The sequence below is a fragment of the Phytophthora cinnamomi genome (genome assembly GCF_018691715.1).
Source record: "Phytophthora cinnamomi strain GKB4 chromosome Unknown Contig31, whole genome shotgun sequence".
Lineage (NCBI taxonomy): Eukaryota > Oomycota > Peronosporomycetes > Peronosporales > Peronosporaceae > Phytophthora > Phytophthora cinnamomi.
This window is the reverse complement of record NW_027150964.1, coordinates 1-23791: the sequence shown is the minus strand read 5'-3', so window position 1 is coordinate 23791 and position 23791 is coordinate 1. Positions and strand designations below refer to the sequence as shown.

General features: G+C 56.2%; 7 protein-coding genes across 7 annotated transcripts; 1 reads left to right on the top strand and 6 right to left on the bottom strand.

The window, feature by feature from the left end:
- Window positions 1-2977, bottom strand: IUM83_19570 (Transposon-encoded protein; the record flags this gene model as incomplete). Its single annotated transcript, XM_067944622.1, has 4 exons — window positions 1-13; window positions 1036-1595; window positions 2184-2358; window positions 2442-2977. The coding sequence occupies 4 exons, from the start codon at window positions 2975-2977 to the stop codon at window positions 1-3; spliced, it is 1284 nt and encodes a 427-aa protein (XP_067792989.1).
- A 1148-nt stretch (window positions 2978-4125) lies between these two features.
- Window positions 4126-4749, top strand: IUM83_19569 (Gag-pol Polyprotein; the record flags this gene model as incomplete). The annotated part of the gene is made up of 1 exon (XM_067944621.1): window positions 4126-4749. A coding segment is annotated over one exon (624 nt), but the record flags the coding sequence as incomplete, so codon positions are not given.
- Window positions 4750-14600: 9851 nt separating this feature from the next.
- Window positions 14601-15125, bottom strand: IUM83_19568 (Copia protein; the record flags this gene model as incomplete). The annotated part of the gene is made up of 1 exon (XM_067944620.1): window positions 14601-15125. The coding sequence occupies one exon, from the start codon at window positions 15123-15125 to the stop codon at window positions 14601-14603; it is 525 nt and encodes a 174-aa protein (XP_067792968.1).
- A 17-nt stretch (window positions 15126-15142) lies between these two features.
- On the bottom strand, window positions 15143-15463 carry IUM83_19567 (retrovirus-related pol polyprotein; the record flags this gene model as incomplete). The annotated part of the gene is made up of 1 exon (XM_067944619.1): window positions 15143-15463. One exon carries the CDS (start codon window positions 15461-15463, stop codon window positions 15143-15145), a length of 321 nt encoding a protein of 106 aa, XP_067792963.1.
- A 284-nt stretch (window positions 15464-15747) lies between these two features.
- IUM83_19566 (Integrase catalytic core protein) lies at window positions 15748-18112 on the bottom strand (the record flags this gene model as incomplete). Its single annotated transcript, XM_067944618.1, has 3 exons — window positions 15748-17248; window positions 17321-17959; window positions 18015-18112. The coding sequence occupies 3 exons, from the start codon at window positions 18110-18112 to the stop codon at window positions 15748-15750; spliced, it is 2238 nt and encodes a 745-aa protein (XP_067792964.1).
- A 284-nt stretch (window positions 18113-18396) lies between these two features.
- Window positions 18397-20761, bottom strand: IUM83_19565 (Integrase catalytic core protein; the record flags this gene model as incomplete). Its single annotated transcript, XM_067944617.1, has 3 exons — window positions 18397-19897; window positions 19970-20608; window positions 20664-20761. The coding sequence occupies 3 exons, from the start codon at window positions 20759-20761 to the stop codon at window positions 18397-18399; spliced, it is 2238 nt and encodes a 745-aa protein (XP_067792965.1).
- Window positions 20762-21314: 553 nt separating this feature from the next.
- Window positions 21315-23410, bottom strand: IUM83_19564 (Integrase catalytic core protein; the record flags this gene model as incomplete). The annotated part of the gene is made up of 3 exons (XM_067944616.1): window positions 21315-22545; window positions 22619-23257; window positions 23313-23410. The coding sequence occupies 3 exons, from the start codon at window positions 23408-23410 to the stop codon at window positions 21315-21317; spliced, it is 1968 nt and encodes a 655-aa protein (XP_067792966.1).
- Window positions 23411-23791: the final 381 nt, after the last annotated feature.

The window sequence follows — 23791 nt, the reverse complement described above, 5'->3', positions numbered from 1 at the left end:
TCACCAGCCCAGTCTGCGTCCGAGTAGCCACACACAACTCCGCAGCCGTCACCCTTCGAGAACTCGATGCCATGCGTGGGCGTGGCTTGCAGATACCGGAGCACACGCTTGAGGGCTTGCCAGTGTGTGGGACACGGGTCGGCGGCGAACTGACTCAGCACGCCTACTGCAGCAGCCAGGTCCGGACGCGTCGCCACCATCAGGTACATCAACGCGCCGACAACACTCCGATACGGCACGTTCTTCATCGTGTCTTCATGCTTGCAGCCACCCTCGCACATGTTCTTGGTCAACTTAAGTCCTGGATCCTGCGGCGTCTTCACGGGTTTGCTGTCCTGCATGCCGAACTTGCTCAGGATCGACTTGAGAAACTTGGTCTGCCGCATCGTCACCTTGCCGGACTCCAAGTCGTTCTTGATCTCCATGCCGAGGAAGTACGTAAGCTCGCCGAGGTCTGTCATTTCGAACCGTTTGCTGAGTGCGCGCTTGGTCGACTCCACCAGCTCGTCGTCGTTGCTGGCCAGGATCAGGTCGTCCACGTAGATGACCACGAAGACCATGCTGTGTCCGTCGCGTTTCACGTAGACGCAATGGTCGGACTCGCACTTGGTGAATCCCAGCTTCAGCATGAATTCGTCGATGGTCTTGTTCCACATGCGCGGCGACTGCTTCAACCCGTACAATGACTGCTTCAGCTTGCACACGTAGTTCGGGTGGTCTTCATCGACGTAGCCGTCCGGTTGCACCGTGTATATCTCTTCGTCCAAGCCGCCATTCAGGAACGCCGTCTTCACATCCATCTGATGCAGCTTGAGACCATACTTGGCGGCCAAACTCAGCACGGCCCGGATCGACGTGAACTTGGCCACTGGAGCGAAGGTCTCGTCGTAGTCGATGCCGTACTTCTGCGAGAACCCCTTGGCCACCAGACGCGCCTTGAACCGTTCGACCTCTCCAGCCTGGTTCTCCTTCACGCGAAACACCCATCTGTTGCCGATGGCCTTGCGTCCCTTCGGCAGTGGCACCACTTCCCACGTCTTGTTCTTGAGCAGCGAGTCGTACTCCGAGTCGCATGCTTCCTTCCACTTGGCTGCGTCGCTGGATTCCATCGCCGACTTGAACGTAGTCGGCATCTCTCCCACTGAATCCACGACGTACGCAGCCTCAAAATCTTGACTCTCTTGGGCCGCCGCAGACATCTCATCCAGCGTCGAACGTCCATTCTGCGGCGCATATCGCTTGGCCCTCGGCACCTCCACGGCTTCTTCTAGTGACTGCGTCCGCGGGTGTCGCTTGCTGCCGGGTTCGAAGTCTTCATCCCGCGCAGCCTCATCCTCACTGCCGTCCTCATCCGATTCGGACGGAGTCTCTTCATCCGTGGCATCTTCATCGTCTTCATCTGGAAGACCAATCACCACCTCCTTCGTAGCATATTTGCGTCTCCCACCGTCGAAGACGTCTTCCATGAACTGCGCGTCGCGGCTCACCAACACGCGACCGCTCTTGATCTCTTCAAACCGATACGCTTTCTCGTGCTCCGAGTACCCCAGGAACCGGCAACGCACCGACCGGGCGTCAAACTTGGACCGCTTCGCCTTCGGGACCAGCACGTACGCGTGGCAACCAAACACCTTGAGGTTCGCCAGCAGTGGCTTCTTTCCCGTCCAAACTTGGTGCGGCGACTTGTCGTGGCTAATGGCGCGTGTCGGACACCGGTTCCGGAGGAACGTGGCTGTCACCACCGCTTCACCCCAGTAACCCTTCGACAACCCGGCATGCTCCAACATGCAGCGCGCACACTCCACCAACGTCCGGTTCATCCGTTCCGCCACGCCGTTCAGCTGTGGCGTGTACGGCGGCGTGAACTTCTGCACGATACCACGGTCGCTGCAGAACTTGGCCATCTCGCGCGAAGTGTACTCGCCACCGTTGTCGCTCCGGAGCGTTTTCACACGCTTGCCGGTCTGCGTTTCAGCCAACGCAACGAACTCAGCGAACTTGGCGGCCACCTCCGACTTGTTCCGCATCAAGTACACCACACAGAAGTGCGACTTGTCGTCGATGAACGTGACGAAGTAGCGCTTGCCACCAAACGTAGACGTCTGCATGGGGCCGCACACATCGCTGTGAACCACTTCCAGCACTTGCTTCGCACGGTTTGGAGACGACTTCATGTAGCTCACTCGCGTTTGCTTGCCGAGTGAGCATCCGTCGCACAGCTCCCACTGTTTCACCGACGTCATGTCGATGCCAGAGCCGTAGCCCTTCTTGACGATGGCGTCTAGACCGCCATGGCCAATGTGACCAAGTCGAAGGTGCCAGAGGTACGACGTGGTGTCCCCTTTGCGATCCTTCGAGCTTGCCACATTGGCCTCGTCAGGCATCACCGGTGTCATGCTCAGCTTGAACAGCCTTTGCCTTCGCGAGCACCGAGCTTCCACTTGAGACCCTTCGTCTCCGTGAAGCACCCGTCGCTCTCGAACGTCACAGGCCCGACGTCCTTGGTGAATCTGCCGACGGAGAACAGGTTGCGCGACAACTTGGGAATGTGCCACACATTCGTGAGCACACCCTTCTTGACGCCGCGCGGGGTCTGCATCTTCATCACGATGTCGCCTCTCCCGATCGCTTGCACCACACCGTCGTCCGCGAGATGCACGTCCACCGGCGAGATCTTCTTGTAGTTCCTCACGAACTTCTTGGAACTGGTCATGTGCTGCGTCGCACCCGAGTCGACCAGCCACACCTCATTCGACTTGGTGGTGTTGCTCCCACCACCAACCGAGAAGAGGAAGTCGCCAGAGTCGTCCTCACTCTGCGCGACGTTCGCTCGCTGCGGCCTCTGCCGCTCCGCGTTCTCGCGGATTCGCACAGGACACTTGGCGATCCAATGTCTTTGTTCCCCACAGTAGTGGCAGGCGCTGGCCTTGTCGGCGGTCGCCTGCCGTCCCTTGCGCTTGCCGTTGTCGCTTGTCATGAACGCTTGGCCTTGACCGTGCGCGGCTCCGTCGACGCCGCCACCTTGCTCCTTGCGCTTCATGTCCTCATGCAGCAGCCGAGCCGTCACGAGTTCCCACGTCAGCGAGTCGGCTCTCGACTCCAACGCCGTGATGAGGAACTGGTACGACTCGCTGAGACTCCCAAGAAGCGTGATCACCAAGTCATCCTCGCTGACCGGAGCGCCCACTGCGTCGAGCTGCTCCGCCAGAGTCTTGATCTTGTTGATGTGCTCCAGCACATCATCACCTTCCGCCATCATCGTCGTGAAGAAACGTCGACGAAGGAAGAGCTTGTTGGCCAAACTCTTCTTCTCGAAGTGTCCTTCCAGTTTTGACCATGCATCGTACGCATCCTTCGCCGACCGGACCAGCGGCAGCTGCGAATCTTCCATCGCGAGACAGATGATCGCCAGCGCCTTGCGAGACTTCCTCTTGAACGTCGTTTGGTCCAGCGTAGTGGCGCAGTGCTCCAGCTTGATCTCTCCACTTGTCACTTCCCACAGGTCTCGTTCCTCGAGCACCATCGCCATCTTGAACTTCCACGTGTGGAAGTTGGTTCCGTCGAACTTGTTGATGCGAGAGGTCGTGGTCGAGGCGGCGTCCATGGCGAAAGCGTAGTCGGAGTCTTCAGCAGGGAAAACGGGGCTTGGGCTCATAACCAAAAGTAAAGGTCGTTTGAGCACTAGATGTCAGAATGCAAAGTGATTGATTTAGGTCCTTAGTTCGCGAACTGCTTGCTACCTCTAAGCCTACTGGATATTCCTGCTGGATACACTCTACTGGATTCGAAACTGGATAGAAGGTCTTCAGCCAATCAGCGAGTGCCACGTAGATGCCCATCCTGTACCCACAATCCTGTACCCACGCGTCCCATCATCAGCGTCCCGTAATCCTCGTCCCATCATCAGCGTCCCGTAATCCTCGTCCCATCATCAGCGTCCCGTAATCCTCGTCCCATCATCACACGAATGATGGCGGCACCACTGAGTGAAGGTCACACCGGTACCTTACTGGTACACCGCAGCTGGTCGAGGCGATCCCTTGACAACACCTCCGGAACCGGTGTCCGACACGCGCCATTAGCCACGACAAGTCGCCGCACCAAGTTTGGACGGGAAAGAAGCCACTGCTGGCGAACCTCAAGGTGTTTGGTTGCCACGCGTACGTGCTGGTCCCGAAGGCGAAGCGGTCCAAGTTTGACGCCCGGTCGGTGCGTTGCCGGTTCCTGGGGTACTCGGAGCACGAGAAAGCGTATCGGTTTGAAGAGATCGAGAGCGGTCGCGTGTTGGTGAGCCGCGACGCGCAGTTCATGGAAGACGTCTTCGACGGTGGGAGACGCAAATATGCTACGAAGGAGGTGGTGATTGGTCTTCCAGACGAAGACGATGAAGATGCCACGGATGAAGAGACTCCGTCCGAATCGGATGAGGACGGCAGTGAGGATGAGGCTGCGCGGAATGAAGACTTCGAACCCGGCAGCAAGCGACACCCGCGGACGCAGTCACTAGAAGAAGCCGTGGAGGTGCCGAGGGCCAAGCGATATGCGCCGCAGAATGGACGTTCGACGCTGGATGAGATGTCTGCGGCGGCCCAAGAGAGTCAAGATTTTGAGGCTGCGTACGTCGTGGATTCAGTGGGAGAGATGCCGACTACGTTCAAGTCGGTGATGGAATCCAGTGATGCAGCCAAGTGGAAGGAAGCATGCGACTCGGAGTACGACTCGCTGCTCAAGAACAAGACGTGGGAAGTGGTGCGACTGCCGAAGGGACGCAAGGCCATCGGCAACAGATGGGTGTTTCGCGTGAAGGAGAACCAGGCTGGAGAGGTCGAACGGTTCAAGGCGCGTCTGGTGACCAAGGAGTTCTCGCAGAAGTACGGCATCGACTACGACGAGACCTTCGCTCCAGTGGCCAAGTTCACGTCGATCCGGGCCGTGCTGAGTTTGGCCGCCAAGTATGGTCTCAAGCTGCATCAGATGGATATGAAGACGGCGTTCCTGAATGGCGGCTTGGACGAAGAGATCTACATGGTGCAACCGGACGGCTACGTCGATGAAGACCACCCGGACTACGGGTGCAAGCTGAAGCAGTCATTGTACGGGTTGAAGCTTGGACGAAGAGATCTACATGGTGCAACCTGTAGTGGGTCTAACTTGACTCACTACTTTAGCTTACACGTTGCGCAACGTGTATGAGGAAGCGTAAGTACTTAGTAATTAATTCGGTTAATTATATTTGAATACACAAATATAAATTAACTTAGACAAGACTCCAAGTAGCTAGTTTAAGGTAAAATGAGAACTGTATTGCTTGTAAATTGATCTTCCTCTAAAATCTGCTAAAAACTGTTTATCATCTATGAAAGGGTTGACAGCGGCTGGCTGTCAGAGCCCCGCTAATATGCATGACTTTGATTGGTAGAAAGATGCTGCTTTCTACCAATAGGATCTTTGGGTATGTGTGGACCACTCACTATGGTGGTCCACTTCAATGTATCCATCGGTGTGTCTTACACCAATGTGAGGAAGTATCCAAAACGTTTAACAGATAACCTATCTGTTAAATTCACAAGTGGCTTGCAGCCACTTGTACGTGTAACCCCGCTACACCATCCCCCCCTTAAGGTTAGACGCGCGGGGTCCCCGCACGTCAATCTTTGGAATTGACCATTCGTCAATTCTCCGCGTTTGGAGAAGAAATCCGTGCTCATTCAACGATGAGCGCGCCTCAGAAGAAGTCCGCAAAGTCGGTGGGGAGTCATCTCTCCATCGACGACTACTTCGAGCGTCAGAAGGCGAAGTACGGCGACGTCGTCGACTTCGACGACGACGATGAAGACATGGAGGGCGAGGAGGACTCGCCATCAAAGCGTAAAGACTCAGTGTCGAGCGAATCGCTCGACCCTCACGCCAAGAACGTTCGCCCGCGTGAAGGGGACGAATCGGACGCTTCGAGTTCGAAGCGTTCGCGTACTGAGAGCGATACCCCACTCGCTTCCGCTGGGGCTCTCAGTACTCCGCGCACTGCTACTGCAGCGCGTGATGTTAAAGCTCAAGGCTCTCCATGGATGCCGTCCGCGTCCGAGATCGCGGACCGGTATGGGAACTCGGTACCTCCGAATGAGGTGCCGCTGTACGTATGCAACGCCATCAAAGATGACGCTGTGGCTGCCAAGCTGCGCTTTGATGCGGAAACGCATCAAAGGCGCGATTACTACATCGGACTCTTCCATGAGCTCCGATGGTTTCAAAGCAAGAAGACCTCTTCTCGCAGCAAAGTGCCCGAATGGCAGGCACTTTGTCAAGCTGGAACGCCTTTGTTGAGAACTTCAACAAGAGGCCGAGTGCTTACCGTGATCGGATTAAGCAAGCGCGTGATCGCTTCGAGACGTACTCGAAGCGTGGAAAGCTGGAGCAACTTCATGTTGCTGCTGAGGAGGCAAATGTGCCGTGCGCTGTGCCCGAGGGCTTTCAGTGCACGAAGTGTTTCCCAGGCGCGGTTCGCTTGAGCGACCGCGACCTGAACGGGTATACGTCGTTCCGTGTGGCCGAGAGTCTCAAGAGCTCCGTGCTAAGTTCTTAGCACGTGAGGGTTCGGGCGCTAGCGATGATCGCAGCGCTCGTGTTACTTCCGCTGCGCCAGCGCGTACTGCTCTTCGTACGCCCTCACCATTTCCGGAACGTCTTCCAGCAAGACGTTCCGCGGCTCCCATGTATCTCGATGGGGAGGAAATCCTCTCCAACGAATACGAAAACGAGCCCCTTGAGGGTTCGTTTTCGGGATACTATGGTCAACAATCCGCTCAACAATCCAGCGGGTTGAGCCGCGGGCGTCACGGATCGGCGGTGGCGGGGTGGGAACACGCCCCGGGTATGATCAGCCCCGGGCTGATCAGTATGCGCCTCTCCACGACCGGGTGACCGTCGTGGAGCGTCTACAGGGCGCTGAGTTCGCCGCCCTGAAACAGGAGCTGGCGAACCAGAAGGCCCAACTCGCGGCGGTCTCGCAGACCGCCTCGAATATCCAGGTCGAGCTGGGGACCCAGATGAAGGGGTTGCTCCAGCGCGTCCGCGCGCTGGAGGAGAGGCTGCTCGTCGCCGAGGCCAAGTCCTCCGCTTCTGCCTCGGCTCCTGCCGAGGCTTCGGGTCAGCCGAGCTAGATGGCTCGTGCTGCAGGTATGGCTTCAGCCGTCCGACGTAAAAGGTCGGATGGAGGCGCATGCTAGACGGTATGTCTAGCGTGTATGCGTTGCCGTGCCGTGCCAACACAGTGAACGGCCCGATGAAGCGCGGAGCAAGCTTGCTTGCTCCGAAATCCGAAACTGCATGTCTAGGCAGGTTTTGTGTTGCTAACAAAACTAATGAACCAACTTTAAATTCATTTGTGTTGCCTCTGCCCGCATTGTCTGCGTTCAGCTTCTGTTGATCAACAGAAGCTGTTATTGTGTCTTGGACAAACCGAATCACGGCTTGTCTTTTGGTGATGAAACTGATTGCATCCGAGCTGAAGTCATTCAGCTCGCTCTCCGCTAGAGGCTCGGCCTCTGCGTGGTTCTTTGCGGTGTCAGCGCCCTGCGCAGACCCGTGGTCGTTGGCCTTGTTGTTGGGGGAGTCTGCGCCCTGCGCAGACTCATGTGGTTTGTCCATTGTTGCAGCTGACACTGTGCAAGTGTCAGCGGTTTTCTGCGGCTGCTGTATTGCAGTCGTAGATCCTCCCCCACTTAAAGTGGGAGCCATCACTCCGAGTAAACTCGGTAGACGTGGATGCCGCATGGAATTCACGTAGAACGGTGTATGCCCGGTCGAGGCATGCACTGAGTTATTGATGGCAAACTCTGCCATCGATAGGCACTCGCTCCAGTATTGGAACGAGTGAGCGTAGCTCTTCAACACATCGACGAGCACGCGATTCACGCGCTCGGTTTGACCGTCCGTCTGCGGATGATCCGCAGTCGACATGGAAAGCTGGCTCCCAAGAAGTGTAAACACTTCTTGCCACAGGTGCGCTGTGAAGCGCGGGTCTCTGTCCGACACGATGTCGGACGGCATGCCATGGTGTTTGAACACCATGTCGACGAGCAGACGGGCCGTCTGCTTCGCGGTTACCTCTACTGGCACCGCAGCAAGATGTACCATCTTGCTGAAACGGTCTACAAAGACCACAACACCGGTGTTCCTCCGCTATCCGGGGGAAGACCAAAGATGAAGTCCAAAGACATGGACTTCCAACACTCCGACGGAGTCGGTAGTGATTGCAGTGGAGCCTGTGCGAATGGCGCAGGCTTCACGCGTTGGCATACCTCGCAAGCACTGATGTACTTGCGTACCCACTTATACTAGTGGTGCCAGTAGAAGTCGCGCGTGAGAAGGACGTAAGTCTTCTCACGTCCGAGATGTCCCGCAGTCGGGGCATCATGATACTCGTACATGATCCTGAGTCGCAGGTCATGGTCATTTGGCACGACAACGCGATCCGCGTTGTCGTCGACTGCATTGTAAAGCAGTAGTCCGTCGTGCACACGAAAGCGGTGTGCACGCGCTCGAAGGTGCTTGGGCAGCTTCTGACGGGACTTGTCAGAAGGCGCTGTGCCATAGGCCAGCAAGAGCTTCGCGTCCGCGTCGTGCGCGTACGCGGCCTTCACATCATCCAACAGAGATGATGTGGGTTTGCTCGATCGCATGGCGTCAATGGCATTGACGTCAACAGCTTCTGCATAGTCCGGCCGACGTGATAACGCGTCGGCCACCACGTTCAATCTTCCGGGTTTGTATTCGACCCGGAAGTTATACTCCGCAAAGAATGAGAGCCATCTCGCCATTCTTTGTGAAATGTGTGGCGACTTCACTGCGGTACGCAGTGAAGCGTGGTCGGTGTAGACCACAAATGGTCTACTCCCAAGCAAATACACTCGGAACTTTGCGAGTGCATACTTCATGGCAAGGAGTTCCTTGTCATGCACCGGATAGTTGCGCTCAGCTGGCTTCAGCTGACGCGATTGGTAGTAGACGACACGATCACGGCCCTCGTGATCGTGCTGCATCAACGCGCATCCGATTGCAAAGTCGGATGCGTCACATACGACGTGAAATGGACGATCTTGGTCAGCTACTGCCAAGATCGGCGCCTCAGTCAAGCCCCGCTTGACTGCATCGAATGCCTTTTGGCAATCGGGTGTCCAATTCCACACAGCTTCCTTCTTGAGAAGCTGTGACAGCGGGCGGATCTTGCCCGCATAATCCTCCACGTACTTGCACAAGTACGTGGCCAAGCCAAGGAACTGCCTCAGTTCCTTGACACTTGAAGGCTTTGGCCATTCATTTATCGCTCTGACCTTTTCCGGGTCAGGGCGAACACCATTCTTCCCTACGAGACACCCGAGGACGGGTATCTCGCTCGCCCCGAAGATACACTTCTTCAGGTTCGCGTAGAGCTTATGCCTTCGCATAAGCTCAAGTAGCTTCCGGAGATGCACCCTGTGCATCTCTACGTCGGTCTTCCCGTCCACAGCCCGGCTGTGGATGAATACATCATCGAAGTAGCTCGGTGCGAAGTCGCGCACCGAGCGCAACAAGTGCGTCACGCACCTGTTGAAAGTCGCAGGGGCGTTCTTAAGCCCCTGTGGCATTACTAGCCATTCCCAGAGCATGCCGCTTGGCGTGCTCACTGCCGTGAGAGGGATATCGCTCTCACGCATTAGGATTTGATAAAATCCATCTCGCAAGTCGAGAGCACTGTAAACGGTGCTCCCGGCCATCGAATCGATGATAACATCTTTTCGCGGTATCGGCGTCTGCGCCGGTACCGTCGCATCGTTCAGCTTGTTGTAGGCATGAACGATGCGCCATCCGCCCTGTGGCTTCTTGACACAGAACGTCGGAGCACTGTGCGGGGACTTTGATTCCCGCACTTGTCCTGCTTTACGACGACTTTCAAAGAAGTCGTCGATCGCTTTCACTTGCTCTCGCGGCAGTGGCCACTGCCGCGTGACACAGTACTTCGTGCTCGGCACGAGATCAATCTCGTGCTGAATACCCTTATCCTGCGGAAGCTCCGCAGGAATCTCTTCCGGGAGTACGTCTTCGTACTCCCTCAACAATTCGTAATAGGGACTCGACTTCAGCGAGTCCCAACCTTGTTCCTCGAAGCGCTCTCGCTTCGTCTTCGCACTGAGAGTGTCTTCACTCTCAGTGGTACTTCCCAGGAAGAGCTGCCTCAGCTCTTCGCTCTCGCTCGCCGTTCTTTCGCTGTCCGAAAGAACGCAGACTTGCTCGATGCGTCCATCGTGCAAGTCGCGCGTGAAGCGCTTCCAGCTCATGGCTGGAAGCGAAGTCAACTCCGACGCCGTCGTCGGAGGACTAGCGAGTTCCATGTCTCGATACTGGAATCCAGTATCGGTGCGCGTCAAGAGGCTTAGCGTCTTGACATTCGGCGTCACCGCCTCAGTCTGCCCAGCAGATTGCTCTTGTTGCGTCTCGGTCCCGGACCGAGACTTGCGCAGCGTTTTCCGCTTGCGCCGTCTTCTTGTTGTGCGGAGCCCGGCTCCGCACAGTTGTTCTTCTGGTCCCGGCCCGGCCGTGGACAGTTGTTCGCCGGCGGACCCTGTCCGCGGGCGCGCGGTATCAAGCCCGGCTTGACCGCATTTTCCTTCGTGCAGCCCGGCTGCACGACAGCATGTAATTGCGTCAGTGCGGTACGTTTGCAACCGTCCGCACTGTTTGCAGCGTCAACTCCCGGAGTTGACACGCCTTCGTCACCTCGACACCATTCATTGGCGGAGCCCCTCATGACCGAGGGTGCGTCGGCTTCCGGAGCCGACGCGTCGTCGTCGACCTGACCGCTTCGGGTCAGGGACTGTCCCTTACACGCTTGAACGTGGGTGTTGGTTCCCGGAACCAACATCTTTTCCGACGTCGGCAGCATTGCCGACGTTGGTCTCACTTGTGCGCGCCCTCGCGCACTTCTTGGGCACTCCGGGACAGCAGCATAAAGCGCTGTCTCGACTGGTGAGCCGCGCGCACCTGCTGGTGAGCCGCGCTGCGGTAACAGGGCCATCGCTTTCTGTTCCGCTGTCGCGTCCGAAGCGCACGAGCGTGCGCTTCTTCCAGTCTATCACCGGATCATGCCGTGCAAGCCACGGCATGCCCATTACTACGTCGAACTTATCGTCCAGGTCCAGGACGATAAAGTGTTCGACAAACACTTGTTGTTTGTACGAGAAGCGCACGTTCACGACGCGCTTCTCGGTTCTACGATGGCACCTGTTGCCAATCGTACCTCAGAAGACTTCGAGGTGTATCTACCTCCTCGAAGTCAAGTCTTGGCAGGCTCCGTAGTCGAACAAAGTTGTTCGACGCGCCTGAATCTACCAAAGCTCGAAGAGAGTCACTAGTAAACCTTCAAGATGACTAGGTTCGGCCTGTCATCTTGTTTCTTGCAGTGAGAGCTGGTCTCACTGGGGGCTGCAGTCCTCAGTGTCGCGTGCCCGATATCGGCACGCGCGACTGCATTACCAGTAGGGCGCCCCGCGCCTACTGGATGTTCGCGTTTTTTGTTGGTCCGCGGCGATGCCTAATATCGCCACGACGGCCACCTCCAGGGGGCATGGGAGCTGTGCACTCTCGTGCAAAGTGACCGATCCTTCCGCAACGGAAGCATCGCACGTTACCTCCCTGCTGCTGGTAACCAGCAGTTGTTGCGTTCGAGAGGTCCATTGGCTCCGGACCTCCCGTCCTCGCTACCGGGCGCGGTTGCGGCCTCGGCACGTTCACATGCAGTTTAGCCTGCCGCAGGCTAAACTCTTCTTGCATGGCAAGAGTAATCGCAGCTTCGAGAGTACTCGGGTACTCGCGGAAGAGATAGGTCTTCACGGGCCCATCTCTAAGTCCTTTCATGAACGTGACGACTTTAGTCGCCTCATCTATCGGGTTGGTCACGATATTTGAAACCAAGTATCGTGCGTGCTGCGCGTAAGCATGAACGTCATACTTACCCTGCTGAAGGTCGAGGAACTCCGCCCTCTACCGGAACTCGTTTTGCGAGGGCTCAAACACTTGACTGAGCTCCTCTTAGAATACTTCGTACGTGCTGAAGTACGTAGGATCGGAGAGTCGGCGCCCATACGCCCAACTCCTTGCGCGTCCGCCAAGGCAGGACATGGCGAACGCGACCTTCGACAGCGGGTCGACGATGCGTCGAGCCGCTATGGCTGTGTCGAGTTCGACAAGCCATCGGAGGAGAGGCTCTCCCTCTCTTCCTACATAATTGCTCACGCTCAATTTTAATGATTGAGCAAGCGGTGTCGTCCCCGACGACGCCGTAACTGAGGAAGCAGCATCACGCTGCTCCTTCATGATGAACCCCAGAGCAACACCATGTTGCTCTGTCGGCGATAGCGTACGCAGCATCGTAGCTATCGCCGCCTCCCCAATGACTGTTGACAGTCGTTGGAGGGCCTCCCACTCTGGGTCAGACAGGTGGGGGCAGTCAGCGCGTGCAACATGCGTTGCAGGCGTGTTGGAGCTCTCCATGGGCACCTCCGTGCTCATGTGGTTCTCGGCTCCGCGTTCGTACACCGCGTACGAACGTCAAGCAGTCGGTCGTTGGACGGACTACAAAGTGCTACCAGGTGTAGTGGGTCTAACTTGACTCACTACTTTAGCTTACACGTTGCGCAACGTGTATGAGGAAGCGTAAGTACTTAGTAATTACTTCGGTTAATTATATTTGAGTACACAAATATAAGTTAACTTAGACAAGACTCCAAGTAGCTAGTTTAAGGTAAAATGAGAACTGTATTGCTTGTAAATTGATCTTCCTCTAAAATCTGCTAAAAACTGTTTATCATCTATGAAAGGGTTGACAGCGGCTGGCTGTCAGAGCCCCGCTAATATGCATGACTCTGATTGGTAGAAAGATGCTGCTTTTTACCAATAGGATCTTTGGGTATGTGTGGACCACTCACGGTGGTGGTCCACTTCAATGTATCCATCGGTGTGTCTTACACCAATGTGAGGAAGTATCCAAAACGTTTAACAGATAACCTATCTGTTAAATTCACAAGTGGCTTGCAGCCACTTGTACGTCTAACCCCGTTACACAACCGGACGGCTACGTCGATGAAGACCACCCGGACTACGTGTGCAAGCTGAAGCAGTCATTGTACGGGTTGAAGCAGTCGCCGCGCATGTGGAACAAGACCATCGACGAGTTCATGCTGAAGCTGGGGTTCACCAAGTGCGAGTCCGACCATTGCGTCTACGTGAAACGCGACGGACACAGCATGATCTTCGTGGTCATCTACGTGGACGACCTGATCCTGGCCAGCAACGACGACGAGCTGATATAGTCGACCAAGCGCGCACTCAGCAAACGGTTCGAAATGACAGACCTCGGCGAGCTTACGTACTTCCTCGGCATGGAGATCAAGAACGACTTGGAGTCCGGCAAGGTGACGATGCGGCAGACCAAGTTTCTCAAGTCGATCCTGAGCAAGTTCGGCATGCAGGACAGCAAACCCGTGAAGATGCCACAGGATCCAGGACTTAAGTTGACCAAGAACATGTGCGAGGGTGGCTGCAAGCATGAAGACACGATGAAGAACGTGCCGTATCGGAGTGCTGTCGGCGCGTTGATGTATCTGATGGTGGCGACGCGTCCGGACCTGGCTGCTGCAGTAGGCGTGCTGAGTCAGTTCGCCGCCGACCCGTGTCCCACACACTGGCAAGCCCTCAAGCGTGTGCTCCGGTATCTGCAAGCCACGACCACGCATGGCATCGAGTTCTCGAAGGGTGACGGCTGCGGAGTTGTGTGTGGCTACTCGGACGCAGACTGGGCTGGTGACATCGAATCGAGAAGAAGTACAAGCGGCTACGCGTTCATGATGAACGGCGGGTGCATCAGCTGGAGGAGCAAGAAGCAGCGGACGGTGGCGCTGTCATCTACAGAGGCGGAGTACATGGCGCTGTCAGAGGCGACGCAGGAGGCGGTGTGGCTCAAGGTGTTTCTGCGCGAGCTCGGCGAAATGGCAAGCGATGAAGCAATCAAGATCTACGAGGACAACCAAGGCTCCATCGCGTTGGCCAAGAACCCGGAGTTCCACAAACGCACCAAGTACATCGACATTCGCTACCACTTCGTGCGTGAGAAGGTGGAAGACGGTCAGGTGGTGTTCGAGTACTGCTCGACGAAGGACATGCTGGCCGACATCATGACGAAGGCGATCACTTCTGTGCAGTTCGAAGTTCTGCGACACAAGCTGGGGATCCAAGGTGCAGCCGACGTCGAGTCGCGTGGGAATGTTGTCAAGGGATCGCCTCGACCAGCTGCGGTGTACCAGTAAGGTACCGGTGTGACCTTCACTCAGTGGTGCCGCCATCATTCGTGTGATGATGGGACGAGGATTACGGGACGCTGATGATGGGACGCGTGGGTACGTGATTGTGGGTACAGGATGGGCATCTACGTGGCACTCGCTCATTGGCTGAAAACCTTCTATCCAGTTACGAATCCAGTAGAGTGTATCCAGCAGGAATATCCAGTAGGCTTAGAGGTAGCAAGCAGTTTGCGAACTAAGGACCTAAATCAATCACTTTGCATTCTGACATCAAGAGCTCAAACGACCTTCCTTTTGAAACTTGTTGGTCCTGGAGACTCCACACTCCATAGAGACCGCGAACGCGACGCAGTCGTCATCGCTGTCGTCACGCCACTGGACGTTGTTCGCACCGCGACCAGACCGGCCACGTCGTGCACCTCGATTCTCCTCCTTCTGCTTGGTCCAGCACTTTTCCATGACGTGCCCCGATTTTCCGCAGTACGTGCAGTGGCGACTTTCACGCTCGGCATTGAAGGCCCTCGCAGCGTCTTCAATCTTCACCTGAGCCGTCTTCTCGCCCTGCCGCTTGATGTGCTCATTCGTGAGCACCTTGATCACATCTTGAGTGCGCAGCTCTGCGTTGCTCATCTCCAAGTTGAGAACGACGTTCTCGAAACTCTTGGGCAGACTCCTGAGCAAGCAGATCGCCACGTCTTCATCCTCCATCTTGGCGCCGATGTTGCTGAGCTTGGCGCTGATGTTGAGGACTTCATTGCAATGATGAAGCACATTGCCGCCTTCTGCCATCTCCATGCTGAAGAGCTGGCGCTTCAGGTAGATGCGTCCAGCCTTCTGCGACCCCCGTAGAGCGAACGCAGTCGCGTCCAGGCCACCCACGCTTCCTCGCAGTCGTCGACCACATGATGGTAGTCAGCATCCATGTGGAGCAACATCAGGCCGAACGCGATGTTGCTCGACTTGACGTAGTCGTCCTTGGCCCTCGTGTCCGCGAAGCTTGGTTTCGTCTCGCGGTTCACGACGCTCCACACCGACTTGGTCAGGAACACGCCACGCATGTAGCGGTTCCACGTGGCGTAGTTGTCGCCGTTGAACTTGTCGATGGAGATCTTGGTGTCTTGGACAGAGGACATGGTGCTTGGGCTCATAACCTGAAGAAGGTCGTACTGGGATCTTGCACTGGTTGACTTGGTCGTAGACACCGCCGAGGTTTGGGGCGAGGTGAGGAAGGTCACTTGGGGGGTTGAATCGAAATTCAGAAGTGATTGGATTGTTGGAGCTTACACCCTAGGCTAGTGCTAAAGACACGCGGCCGTGCGTCCTATCAACTAGTGCGTCTAATCAACCATCATTCTGCACTACTCGTCCAATCAACCTACTCGTCTAATCAACGTGTGGTCGTATTGGACCGGTTCGGTTAACCGGTTCGGGTACCTCGGAACTGGTACAGTGTGCCAAGGTTCAGTACCCTGCAACATCCTGTACTGCGACGAGGACGTCGAACATTGTCACGATCTTGGTTGTCCGGACGCGATTTGCGCTTCCCCGCCTGCGTGAACACCCTTGTGCCGGAGTCCTCGGAGACTTGCATGTCGTCGAAAACGTCGGTAAGTCGGTTGACTTCTTCACCATCGGCAGCCTTGGAGTCGTCGAAGCTGGACTCATCGAATGTGACATCGCGAGAAATCACCACCTGCCCCGCCTCGATGTCATAAACTCGATACGCCTTGGAACGCTCCTCGTAACCCATGAAAATTCCTTCACGAGCTTTCGGGTCCCACTTGAGTCGCTTCTCCTTCGGCGTCAAAACGTAGGCCTTGCACCCGAAGATCCGCATGTGCTTGACGTTGGGCTTGGACTTGTAGACGATCTCGAACGGAGTTTTGTCGGGCGACTTGGGTGACGGCAGACGATTCTTGATGTAAATCGCCGTCATCGCTGCTTCCGCCCAGAATGTCTTGTCCAACCCAGCGTAGTGAAGCATGCTGCGGCCGATGGTCACGATGGTTCGGTTGGCGCGTTCAGCCGTCGCGTTCGTTTGATGCGCATACCGAACCGTGGGCTGCACTTCGATGCCGTGGTCTTCGTAGTACGCCAAGAGCGAATTGGTCGCGAACTCCTTGGCTCCGTCATGGCGCACGAACTTCACCCTGGCATCGAATTGCTTCTCCACCTTGGTGATGAATCGGCGCAAGCAGCCTTCACTCTCCGACCTGGCTCGCAGACAGAATCCCGACATGCAGCCGCTGGCTTCGTCCGTGATGAGCAGCAAGTAGCGGCTGCCACCCAGCGACTCTTCCTCCATGGGTCCGCAAATGTCGAAGTGGAGGAACTCGAACGGCTTGTACTTGCGCTTGTTCGGGTTGCTTGGGAAGGGCTTTTGCACCATTTTCCCTTGTTGGCACCCACGACACTGGCTTGACTTCTTCGACGATGTCGGCATTTTCGCACCCGTCACCATGCCACTTGAGACCATCTTCCGAAGAACGTCATTCGGCGCGTGACCCAAACGCGCATGAAGATCCACCGCGTTGACCGACGCCTTGGACACCGAATTCGCAGCGCAGCTTGGGACTCGGAGCCAGTAGAGACCGTCGATCAGGTCCGCGGAAGCCACGATTTTCTTCGATTTCTTCTGTGCGATGCGCATTTCAGCACCATCAAACACCACCTTGAACAGTCCGCTTCGGTTGATCTGCGGCACCGAGAGCAGGTTCTTGTTCATGCTTGGCACGTAAAGTGCACCTTGAATGCGGATGTCGCGCTCCTTGCCGTTGGGCAAAGTGACCCGCTGCATGACCGTCCCGACTCCCATGATCTTGGCCGTGTTGCCGTTGGCGACCGTGAGTTCACCTTCGTCGCACACCTTGATATCGACAAACTTGGCCTTGTCGTTGCAGATGTGATGCGTGGCACCACTGTCAAAAATCGCTCATGAGCCTTGAAACTTGTTGGTCCTGGAGACTCCACACTCCATAGAGACCGCGAACGCGACGCAGTCGTCATCGCTGTCGTCACGCCACTGGACGTTGTTCGCACCGCGACCAGACCGGCCACGTCGTGCACCTCGATTCTCCTCCTTCTGTTTGGTCCAGCACTTTTCCATGACGTGCCCCGATTTTCCGCAGTACGTGCAGTGGCGACTTTCACGCTCGGCATTGAAGGCCCTCGCAGCGTCTTCAATCTTCACCTGAGCCGTCTTCTCGCCCTGCCGCTTGATGTGCTCATTCGTGAGCACCTTGATCACATCTTGAGTGCGCAGCTCTGCGTTGCTCATCTCCAAGTTGAGAACGACGTTCTCGAAACTCTTGGGCAGACTCCTGAGCAAGCAGATCGCCACGTCTTCATCCTCCATCTTGGCGCCGATGTTGCTGAGCTTGGCGCTGATGTTGAGGACTTCATTGCAATGATGAAGCACATTGCCGCCTTCTGCCATCTCCATGCTGAAGAGCTGGCGCTTCAGGTAGATGCGTCCAGCCTTCTGCGACCCCCCGTAGAGCGAACGCAGTCGCGTCCAGGCCACCCACGCTTCCTCGCAGTCGTCGACCACATGATGGTAGTCAGCATCCATGTGGAGCAACATCAGGCCGAACGCGATGTTGCTCGACTTGACGTAGTCGTCCTTGGCCCTCGTGTCCGCGAAGCTTGGTTTCGTCTCGCGGTTCACGACGCTCCAACACCGACTTGGTCAGGAACACGCCACGCATGTAGCGGTTCCACGTGGCGTAGTTGTCGCCGTTGTACTTGTCGATGGAGATCTTGGTGTCTTGGACAGAGGACATGGTGCTTGGGCTCATAACCTGAAGAAGGCCGTACTGGGATCTTGCACTGGTTGACTTGGTCGTAGACACCGCCGAGGCTTGGGGCGAGGCGAGGAAGGTCACTTGGGGGGTTGAATCGAAATTCAGAAGTGATTGGATTGTTGGAGCTTACACCCTCGGCTAGTGCCAAAGACACGCGGCCGTGCGTCCTATCAACTAGTGCGTCTAATCAACCATCATTCTGCACTACTCGTCCAATCAACCTACTCGTCTAATCAACGTGTGGTCGTATTGGACCGGTTCGGTTAACCGGTTCGGGTACCTCGGAACTGGTACAGTGTGCCAAGGTTCAGTACCCTGCAACATCCTGTACTGCGACGAGGACGTCGAACATTGTCGCGATCTTGGTTGTCCGGACGCGATTTGCGCTTCCCCGCCTGCGTGAACACCCTTGTGCCGGAGTCCTCGGAGACTTGCATGTCGTCGAAAACGTCCGTAAGTCGGTTGACTTCTTCACCATCAGCCGCCTTGGAGTCATCGAAGCTTGACTCATCGAATGTGACATCGCGAGAAATCACCACCTGCCCCGCCTCGATGTCATAAACTCGATACGCCTTGGAACGCTCCTCGTAACCCATGAAAATTCCTTCACGAGCTTTCGGGTCCCACTTGAGTCGCTTCTCCTTCGGCGTCAAAACGTAGGCCTTGCACCCGAAGATCCGCATGTGCTTGACGTTGGGCTTGGACTTGTAGACGATCTCGAACGGAGTTTTGTCGGGCGACTTGGGTGACGGCAGACGATTCTTGATGTAAATCGCCGTCATCGCTGCTTCCGCCCAGAACGTCTTGTCCAACCCGGCGTAGTGAAGCATGCTGCGGCCGATGGTCACGATGGTTCGGTTGGCTCGTTCAGCCGTCGCGTTCGTTTGATGCGCATACCGAACCGTGGGCTGCACTTCGATGCCGTGGTCTTCGTAGTACGCCAAGAGCGAATTGGTCGCGAACTCCTTGGCTCCGTCATGACGCACGAACTTCACCCTGGCATCGAATTGCTTCTCCACCTTGGTGATGAAACGGCGCAAGCAGCCTTCACTCTCCGACCTGGCTCGCAGACAGAATCCCGACATGCAGCCGCTGGCTTCGTCCGTGATGAGCAGCAAGTAGCGGCTGCCACCCAGCGACTCTTCCTCCATGGGCCCGCAAATGTCGAAGTGGAGGAACTCGAACGGCTTGTACTTGCGCTTGTTCGGGTTGCTTGGGAAGGGCTTTTGCACCATTTTCCCTTGTTGGCACCCACGACACTGGCTTGACTTCTTCGACGATGTCGGCATTTTCGCACTCGTCACCATGCCACTTGAGACCATCTTCCGAAGAACGTCATTTGGCGCGTGACCCAAACGCGCATGAAGATCCACCGCGTTGACCGACGCCTTGGACACCGAATTCGCAGCGCAGCTTGGGACTCGGAGCCAGTAGAGACCGTCGATCAGGTCCGCGGAAGCCACGATTTTCTTCGACTTCTTCTGTGCGATGTGCATTTCAGCACCATCAAACACCACCTTGAACAGTCCGCTTCGGTTGATCTGCGGCACCGAGAGCAGGTTCTTGTTCATGCTTGGCACGTAAAGTGCATCTTGAATGCGGATGTCGCGCTCCTTGCCGTTGGGCAAAGTGACCCGCTGCACCACCGTCCCGACTCCTATGATCTTGGCCGTGTTGCCGTTGGCGACCGTGAGTTCACCTTCGTCGCACACCTTGATATCGACAAACTTGGCCTTGTCGTTGCAGATGTGATGCGTGGCACCACTGTCAAAAATCGCTCATGAGCCTTGAAACTTGTTGGTCCTGGAGACTCCACACTCCATAGAGACCGCGAACGCGACGCAGTCGTCATCGCTGTCGTCACGCCACTGGACGTTGTTCGCACCGCGACCAGACCGGCCACGTCGTGCACCTCGATTCTCCTCCTTCTGTTTGGTCCAGCACTTTTCCATGACGTGCCCCGATTTTCCGCAGTACGTGCAGTGGCGACTTTCACGCTCGGCATTGAAGGCCCTCGCAGTGTCTTCAATCTTCACCTGAGCCGTCTTCTCGCCCTGCCGCTTGATGTGCTCATTCGTGAGTACCTTGATCACATCTTGAGTGCGCAGCGCTTCGTTGCTCATCTCCAAGTTGAGAACGACGTTCTCGAAACTCTTGGGCAGACTCCTGAGCAAGCAGATCGCCACGTCTTCATCCTCCATCTTGGCGCCGATGTTGCTGAGCTTGGCGCTGATGTTGAGGACTTCATTGCGATGATGAAGCACATTGCCGCCTTCTGCCATCTCCATGCTGAAGAGCTGGCGCTTCAGGTAGATGCGTCCAGCCTTCTGCGACCCCCCGTAGAGCGAACGCAGTCGCGTCCAGCCCACCCACGCTTCCTCGCAGTCGTCGACCACATGATGGTAGTCAGCATCCATGTGGAGCAACATCAGGCCGAACGCGATGTTGCTCGACTTGACGTAGTCGTCCTTGGCCCTCGTGTCCGCGAAGCTTGGTTTCGTCTCGCGGTTCACGACGCTCCAACACCGACTTGGTCAGGAACACGCCACGCATGTAGCGGTTCCACGTGGCGTAGTTGTCGCCGTTGTACTTGTCGATGGAGATCTTGGTGTCTTGGACAGAGGACATGGTGCTTGGGCTCATAACCTGAAGAAGGCCGTACTGGGATCTTGCACTGGTTGACTTGGTCGTAGACACCGCCGAGGTTTGGGGCGAGGTGAGGAAGGTCACTTGGGGGGTTGAATCGAAATTCAGAAGTGATTGGATTGTTGGAGCTTACACCCTCGGCTAGTGCTAAAGACACGCGGCCGTGCGTCCTATCAACTAGTGCGTCTAATCAACCATCATTCTGCACTACTCGTCCAATCAACCTACTCGTCTAATCAACGTGTGGTCGTATTGGACCGGTTCGGTTAACCGGTTCGGGTACCTCGGAACTGGTACAGTGTACCAAGGTTCAGTACCCTGCAACATCCTGTACTGCGACGAGGACGTCGAACATTGTCACGATCTTGGTTGTCCGGACGCGATTTGCGCTTCCCCGCCTGCGTGAACACCCTTGTGCCGGAGTCCTCGGAGACTTGCATGTCGTCGAAAACGTCGGTAAGTCGGTTGACTTCTTCACCATCGGCAGCCTTGGAGTCGTCGAAGCTTGACTCATCGAATGTGACATCGCGAGAAATCACCACCTGCCCCGCCTCGATGTCATAAACTCGATACGCCTTGGAACGCTCCTCGTAACCCATGAAATTCCTTCACGAGCTTTCGGGTCCCACTTGAGTCGCTTCTCCTTCGGCGTCAAAACGTAGGCCTTGCACCCGAAGATCCGCATGTGCTTGACGTTGGGCTTGGACTTGTAGACGATCTCGAACGGAGTTTTGTCGGGCGACTTGGGTGACGGCAGACGATTCTTGATGTAAATCGCCGTCATCGCTGCTTCCGCCCAGAATGTCTTGTCCAACCCGGCGTAGTGAAGCATGCTGCGGCCGATGGTCACGATGGTTCGGTTGGCGCGTTCAGCCGTCGCGTTCGTTTGATGCGCATACCGAACCGTGGGCTGCACTTCGATGCCGTGGTCTTCGTAGTACGCCAAGAGCGAATTGGTCGCGAACTCCTTGGCTCCGTCATGGCGCACGAACTTCACCCTGGCATCGAATTGCTTCTCCACCTTGGTGATGAATCGGCGCAAGCAGCCTTCACTCTCCGACCTGGCTCGCAGACAGAATCCCGACATGCAGCCGCTGGCTTCGTCCGTGATGAGCAGCAAGTAGCGGCTGCCACCCAGCGACTCTTCCTCCATGGGCCCGCAAATGTCGAAGTGGAGGAACTCGAACGGCTTGTACTTGCGCTTGTTCGGGTTGCTTGGGAAGGGCTTTTGCACCATTTTCCCTTGTTGGCACCCACGACACTGGCTTGACTTCTTCGACGATGTCGGCATTTTCGCACCCGTCACCATGCCACTTGAGACCATCTTCCGAAGAACGTCATTCGGCGCGTGACCCAAACGCGCATGAAGATCCACCGCGTTGACCGACGCCTTGGACACCGAATTCGCAGCGCAGCTTGGGACTCGGAGCCAGTAGAGACCGTCGATCAGGTCCGCGGAAGCCACGATTTTCTTCGACTTCTTCTGTGCGATGTGCATTTCAGCACCATCAAACACCACCTTGAACAGTCCGCTTCGGTTGATCTGCGGCACCGAGAGCAGGTTCTTGTTCATGCTTGGCACGTAAAGTGCATCTTGAATGCGGATGTCGCGCTCCTTGCCGTTGGGCAAAGTGACCCGCTGCACCACCGTCCCGACTCCCATGATCTTGGCCGTGTTGCCGTTGGCGACCGTGAGTTCACCTTCGTCGCACACCTTGATATCGACAAACTTGGCCTTGTCGTTGCAGATGTGATGCGTGGCACCACTGTCAAAAAATCGCTCATGAGCCTTGAAACTTGTTGGTCCTGGAGACTCCACACTCCATAGAGACCGCGAACGCGACGCAGTCGTCATCGCTGTCGTCACGCCACTGGACGTTGTTCGCACCGCGACCAGACCGGCCACGTCGTGCACCTCGATTCTCCTCCTTCTGTTTGGTCCAGCACTTTTCCATGACGTGCCCCGATTTTCCGCAGTACGTGCAGTGGCGACTTTCACGCTCGGCATTGAAGGCCCTCGCAGTGTCTTCAATCTTCACCTGAGCCGTCTTCTCGCCCTGCCGCTTGATGTGCTCATTCGTGAGCACCTTGATCACATCTTGAGTGCGCAGCTCTGCGTTGCTCATCTCCAAGTTGAGAACGACGTTCTCGAAACGCTTGGGCAGACTCCTGAGCAAGCAGATCGCCACGTCTTCATCCTCCATCTTGGCGCCGATGTTGCTGAGCTTGGCGCTGATGTTGAGGACTTCATTGCGATGATGAAGCACATTGCCGCCTTCTGCCATCTCCATGCTGAAGAGCTGGCGCTTCAGGTAGATGCGTCCAGCCTTCTGCGACCCCCCGTAGAGCGAACGCAGTCGCGTCCAGCCCACCCACGCTTCCTCGCAGTCGTCGACCACATGATGGTAGTCAGCATCCATGTGGAGCAACATCAGGCCGAACGCGATGTTGCTCGACTTGACGTAGTCGTCCTTGGCCCTCGTGTCCGCGAAGCTTGGTTTCGTCTCGCGGTTCACGACGCTCCAACACCGACTTGGTCAGGAACACGCCACGCATGTAGCGGTTCCACGTGGCGTAGTTGTCGCCGTTGTACTTGTCGATGGAGATCTTGGTGTCTTGGATAGCGGACATGGTGCTTGGGCTCATAACCGGAAGAAGGTCGTACTGGGATCTTGCACTGGTTGACTTGGTCGTAGACACCGCCGAGGCTTGGGGCGAGGTGAGGAAGGTCACTTGGGGGGTTGAATCGAAATTCAGAAGTGATTGGATTGTTGGAGCTTACACCCTCGGCTAGTGCTAAAGACACGCGGCCGTGCGTCCTATCAACTAGTGCGTCTAATCAACCATCATTCTGCACTACTTCGTCCAATCAACCTACTCGTCTAATCAACGTGTGGTCGTATTGGACCGGTTCGGTTAACCGGTTCGGGTACCTCGTTTTTACGGTGCCGGGTTTCGTACTGGCAGGGACGTCAGGCGCCGATCAGCAGGAACATCCGGTTTTCGTTGCGC